Source organism: Chlamydotis macqueenii, chromosome 4 (genome assembly GCF_036417535.1).
Source record: "Chlamydotis macqueenii isolate bChlMac1 chromosome 4, bChlMac1.mat, whole genome shotgun sequence".
Taxonomy (NCBI): Eukaryota; Metazoa; Chordata; class Aves; order Otidiformes; family Otididae; genus Chlamydotis; species Chlamydotis macqueenii.
The window spans coordinates 3,801,976-3,808,190 of NC_141559.1; the positions used below are offsets into that span (position 1 = coordinate 3,801,976).

At 42.9% G+C, this 6,215-nt stretch overlaps 1 protein-coding gene across 1 annotated transcript in view; it reads right to left on the reverse strand.

Moving 5' to 3' along the window:
• Nucleotides 1-5,086, reverse strand: part of CCDC158 (coiled-coil domain containing 158) — a 30,818-nt gene extending 25,732 nt beyond the window's left edge. The window contains exons 1-4 of the mRNA XM_086746590.1: nucleotides 4,999-5,086; nucleotides 1,270-1,505; nucleotides 754-863; nucleotides 175-502 (exon numbers count right to left, since the gene is read on the reverse strand). Of these exons, the coding sequence (XP_086602716.1) occupies nucleotides 175-502; nucleotides 754-863; nucleotides 1,270-1,505; nucleotides 4,999-5,086 (762 nt within the window). The remainder of the gene's footprint in view (nucleotides 1-174; nucleotides 503-753; nucleotides 864-1,269; nucleotides 1,506-4,998) is intronic.
• Between the last annotated feature and the right edge of the window lie 1,129 nt (nucleotides 5,087-6,215).

Sequence of the window (6,215 nt, forward strand, 5' to 3'; positions counted from 1 at the left end):
TGGCATACCACCACTTGCCACCTTAACCGCAAAGTAGCACTTGTACCTCTTTATGCCAATAATCATTTTATTAGGCCACGTTAGGTGGGAGCTCATGGAGTTTTCAAAAATGTTTTATAAAAAAAAAACAGAACACAGAGCGCTGGAAGGAAAAGTAGCACTTTCTTTACGTACCAGGAAAACCTTTTCTTTGAGGTACGACACCTCATACTCTAAATCTCGCAGGACATCAGCAAATGCTGTGCTCATGTTGTGGATGTGTAGGGTAGTAAAATTCTCATGCTCACAGAGTTTCTTGCCTGTGGTTTCTTCATAGCCCATTAGGATGCCACGCAGTTCCAGAAGTACCTCCTCATGGCTGTGTACCATCTTTTTCAGACGCTCAGCCTGGCTGTCAGCTGCCCTCAGCATCTCCTCCTTCAGTTGGTTGGCTGCTTCCAGCTCTTGAATAGTATTTTTTAGCTGTATTTTAACAATCTCTTGGCTTTGGGATTCCTTTTGTCTGAATTTGGAAACCAAAGAATTTAAAAAACAGGATTCACAACACGGATTTTTACCTTGACTAATAGGTGTAATACTTACGTTGATTAACTGCTGTTTTTTACAACTACATAATAAGCCGTTTTCCAAACCAAGGTGCTGTAGTGTCATTGTCTTGATTCCTGAGGGCAAGTTTCTCACTGAGGAGAACTGGTGTGCCTCTCAGAGCCCATATATACACGCTCCACAATACATCCGTCTTGGCCTTCATACCTGGTATCCTGAAGCGCATCTCTTTCCAACTGCACTTTCTTCAGTTTGGTCTGCAAATCAGCAACGATCAGTCTTAAACCGATTTTCTGTTGCTCATGTAGCTCAGTGGTCTAAAGGAGAAAGAAAGAAATAACCAAGCTAAACCAACCAAAATACTGAACACACAACCTAAAAAACTGAGGCTGAGAGCAGCACGGGTATGGGAATTTAGAAGTTACTTTTTTCCCTATTATTTATTTATTTTTAAAATATTTCTTAGTTAACTGGCTAGTCACGCTGTGCTGCAGTGGACCGACTATGCGTGGAACGCCATCCCAGGGATTGTGCCAATGACATTACCCATCGCCTATTTCTGTCTGTCAAATGACATGTGGGAATCATGACGGCCAAGTACCAGTTACAGCAGCCAAGAGGCTGCTCAAAATAGTGCTGGCAAAACCGTCCAAGGACTCAGCAATAATGAAAACAACAACAGCTCATCTATACTTCAGAAGCAGCCCCAAATTTGCAACTCACCTCATTCAGCCTCTTCTGCTCATCTCTACCTTTCTGCCAGTATTCTTCCAGAATGGTTTCCATGTGTTCTTTGCCAGCAGCACCCATGTTTTTTTTCTCAGACTCACTATGTATTTCATATTTGGAACAGAAGACACTACTGAGTGGACTGCCACCAGTACTAGAAGAGGCTGAGTTTTCCATCACTGTGCTGAGAATGGAAACATTCTGGTTTCCGAGAAATGGGCTAGCAGCACCTGAAAGGCAGATCAATTTGAGTGCTAAAACAGGAGTCATTACACGAGAATAAACAGTTATCTGTACAAACTGGGCTGTCAGTGTCTATCTACCCATAGTCAAACCTAGGAATTGTCTTTTCTAAGGACAACAAACCCAGCCAGTTTTAGGGTTGCACGCTGGGTGAGGAATGCCACAATGTTCAGAGGAGAACTCTTCAAAACTGCTCTGCCTTTACCTTGGGCTTCCATCAACAGGAGCTGTTCAAGATGGAGGGCCTAAGGAGGATTCAACTTGAAACATGAAATACGAACTTACGAGCATCCCTTCTCAATCATGTAATAGTGTGCAATGTTTACAGTAATTTAATCCCGAATCTTGTTCTGTAATCTGTTTAATACTTGCCCACGCTAGGCGTATTGCCACTTGGTAAAGATTCCTCATGACTCAAAGAAGGTGCTGTTGATTCCACTGGGAATTTGGTGGCTTCTTCATGGAGTTTCAGAGCTTCTTTTGTTTGTCTTTCCAGTGTTTCCCTGCAGAATAGCACATAGAAACGTCTGCTGAAAAGGCAGGACGGAATACAGAAGAGTATCCAACCATGCCGCATCACAAATACAACTTGAAATGAACAACTGAAAAGTGAAATTAAAGAATTTATTGGTAACACTGTTTTATATTCCTGGTTTGCACTTATATTTGGCAACACAGTGTCACATCAACAACTGCAGCTCCACTGTGGTCAACTGAACTATCGTGTTTTGCAACTAGCAGGCATAATGTATAAAAGTCCAAACAAGTAAAATAACACCTCATCAAACAAACAGAACTAAATTGGTTTACCTTCTGAAAAGGGATTTCCTTTTATTTCCATGGTTTTTTTTCCTAGCTGGACAGTAAAATGCCACCTTCCTGACACAAAACTTTAACTATATACTCATTTAAACCCAGAGAAATCTGTCAAATACTTCATGTGCAGACATAATAAGAAACATCTCAGAAAACCTGTAGAATCAGCTACGTGTTTGGTTATATAAAACCTTGAGTGCAGAAGGAAGCAAACGTGTATATTTATACCACCTTGTATTATTGGAATTGATCAGGCAACAGATCATTTCCTACATGTCTAGGGGACTGGGGAATGTGTGTGTGCAAAGAAAGGAGACAGATAAAGAAAAAGAAAAGGCAAAAGGAATTTTTCTGACTGAAAGAGAAGAAATCCAGTCCAAGTGAGAGTAATAAATAGGCAAGTTTTGGCAGTCCACCTATAAGCTGTAAATAGAAGAAAGCTAAAAGAACACAAGAGGAAAAAATAGCCGAGGGACAAAGCGGAATCGGAAATTATAGAAAAATATTTTAAGTTGCAAGTCTACAGATGAGGGAGGAACATGAGATCAGCAAGGAGAGCAGCTGCCTGTCATTTAGCATCAGTACTGTTGTGTGTGCACAGCAGGACCGTGACATTCACAAATGACCCAATTACAACACGCACGGTTGATTTCTGTCCACGCAGCACTTCTTTCTTCACAATGCAACAAGTCTCTGTGTCTGTGCAATGCACTTATTATGCCGCCTCTCTGCATTTGTATTCATGTGTCCTGATAAACCTGGATTTTCGTTCTACAACAGTACTGATAAAAAAGATTAGAGGACATAGATTAAAACAGAGCTGCAGAGCATGGGAAAAAAGCATCCTGAGGAGTCTGTTACCCTGAAAGTGGGAAGAAGCAGCATCAGCTACAGGCAAGGGTGGAGGTTCTGTCAACTCTCCCCTCTTATTGTGGAGTATAACCTAAATGCATAAACAGGTTAAAACAATGACTAGACAAATCGCCAGGACTAATAAATTTGACAGTTGGGACAGACACTCAGATTCAGTAAATCTTTACATTCTAATTCCCTGGACACTGAGATACTGAGGTTTACTAAGCAAAAGTATCACTTTTCCCTGACCATTTTTCTATGCATCTGCCACTATGCTCTGTTGCAATAAGCACAGTGGTAATATGACATCAGTTTGATCCATCAGTCTGAGTGAATCAGTAAATCAAAGCTTTAGAAAGAAAACCACCATCTCCATTCTTCTTAGTCAGCCATTAGTTTTCAAACTCCTTAATGATCCTTCTTTGGGAGAAGCTGTCAAATATTAGATACCAACTGTATACAAAAATCACTAAATCCAAGCACCACCTCTGGAAATAAAAAATCACCCAAGACAGTAAAATCATTGAATTTCACAAGTGTCACTTTTCCAGTGCTGAATGATTCTGAATCTAATAGCAGGCAGAATCCTGGACCCCTGCAAATTAATTATCAAAGGGCAGTACTACATCCTGCTATTTGTGCAGAAATCCCTTAGCCAGCAGGAAGAACTCATTCCATCATGTTTAAAAATGAAGCTATTATCCTGGCACACGAATTACAACAATCAGTATAATTCAACCTTCACAGCAGAGTGCCTTGGGCACCCACATCCTTCACTTTTGTGTTCACATCTTTCCTGTTACACTAGTGTAACAGACCACAGCTTAGGAATCTGTTGGCTTCCATTTTCAGTGAGTGTACTGCAACGACAGATGGCAGGTACAGGAATTTCCCTAGTAACAAACAGAACCTGTGCACTACCTTAACTCCTGGATATTCTCCCTTGTTGTAACAGCGCTTGTGAATAAAAAGATCTGTCAAATATACTAAGAATCAAGTTTATGTAATAAAAAATGAATTTGGCCCACTTTATTTTAATATTACAAGAGGAATTAAAGGATAGTGAGTGAGACAGTTTCTCTTCTTTTTGAAGTCTTATGCTTTGTCTTGTCAGGACAAATGCAGATGCAGGCTTTTATTGGGTACTTGTTAGCATCACTTGTTAAGTTTTGCAACGACAATTAAGCGGTAAATCATATACACTATGACTTTCCTACTATGTTTCCAGATACAGATTTTTTCTACAAGAAACACTGAAGATGAGATTTCTTAAATGCCTGCCTTGATCTCATCTACAACCTTTGTCTATCCCCATCTGTTTGATTAAAGCCAAATGGACTTTTTCCTCTCAGAAGTGCTTTTGGAGGTACCCCCAAAAGAAAAGAAAAACTGAAATCTGCGGTGAGCCCAAGGTGGGCAAGTCTGGACTTGCACGTCTTGAGTTTTAGGAGTGTGATTGCTATTAATAGCCCTTAGGGAACAAGTCTGAATCTCTTCCTCAGGGTAGGGAGGAAAAAATTTTAAAAAATGGAAAAACGAAGAAAAATTTATTGCTCAGGAGTAGCTTTGATCCGGATGGTATTTGATGGGGTTTTATTTGCGTTATTTGGATTTTCCTGGATGACTGGTCCACTGGAAGACATGGGACTACACTGTAAATCAAGAGACAACTGCAGTATTGAGTACCAGAAAAACTCCTTTTACAGGAAAACATCGCCTCCAACGCTCACACACCAGCCCCTGGAAGCTCAACTGCGCCACGCCAGGACCATTTTTCCCTAAACCGGGACGGACCCCGTCCCTCCCCACCCCGCGTTTTCCGGGCGGCGAAGGGGAACGAAGCCAGCGGCGACAGCGGCGCGGGCGGGGCGGAGCGCCGACAAGATGTCCGCCGCATGCGGCCACCTGCCCTTCGGTGGCGGGAAACGAGGGAGTCCCTGAGCGTCCCGCCTGCACAGGTCTGTCGCGAAGTCCCTCTCGCCTCCATAAGCCCTCCACACCTCCGCTCCCACGGGCTCTTTACCTCATCGAGGAGCGCACCCGCTACTGCCTTCCCAGAGAGGCTGATCCCTCACGGTGAGGAGAACTGCCTCGCCCCTTCTCCGGTCTCCTCCCCGGGAAGGGGCCTTCCCGCGGCTGCCACCCGATCCTCCGGGAGCCGCCCGCGTCCTCACAGCGCGGCCTCGGGGAAGACAGCGGTCGCGCAGCCCGGGCATCGTCCCCGCTCTTTTCCCGCCCCAGCGCTCAGCCCCAAAATGGCCGCTCACGTCTGCCCCCCTGAGGCTGTGGGCACAGGTGGAGTTAAGGCGGCTTCAGGACCGCTGAGTTATAATGGCAGGGGATTTAATGATGTGTTTGAGACTGGAGATAAAAATCCATTAATACAGGGCTCATTTTCCTTATGATATTTCGCCAGCAAAGTAGCATATTTGAGGGGATGACGGTGAGCTAAATAAAAGCAGAAGTTAGGGTGAGGGGGTTTTCTCCTGCCAGAGAAAAGGCAAGAGGGCAAAAAGCCTCATGCTAAAAATCCAGTTCAGAAATAAAAATTAAAATCTTTTTATTTTTACATTTATGTCTCCAGAGATTAAATATTTTTTTTTTTAATTCCCAAAGGTGATCGCCTGACTGGTATTTTCATTTCTTTCTGAGTGGGTGCAGAGTCAAGAGACAATCGCTTTACTTCAGCAAAGAAAATGATGTGGCTAACTGTCCCATTTTGGATTTTGATTTCAGGAGTGAACAGGCAGACATCAACAGGCTATCGCTCTTTTCGAATTAGTCACAATAACAGCCAACAGCTTATAGCAGACAAACCATGTTACAAGTTTCCAGGAACAGGTGTATGAACTGGGCCGAAAACAAAATCATCAGATGGACTGGAGAACTTAAGTCTCAGGAGACCTGACTAAGAAGAAAAACATATAACTGTTCCTCAGCAGAGAACACACCACTTTAATTTACAAGAGAAGAAAACCATTCACCTAGTGCTAAAAAACAAGCCAAAAGGCAAAGGAAGAAAAGTG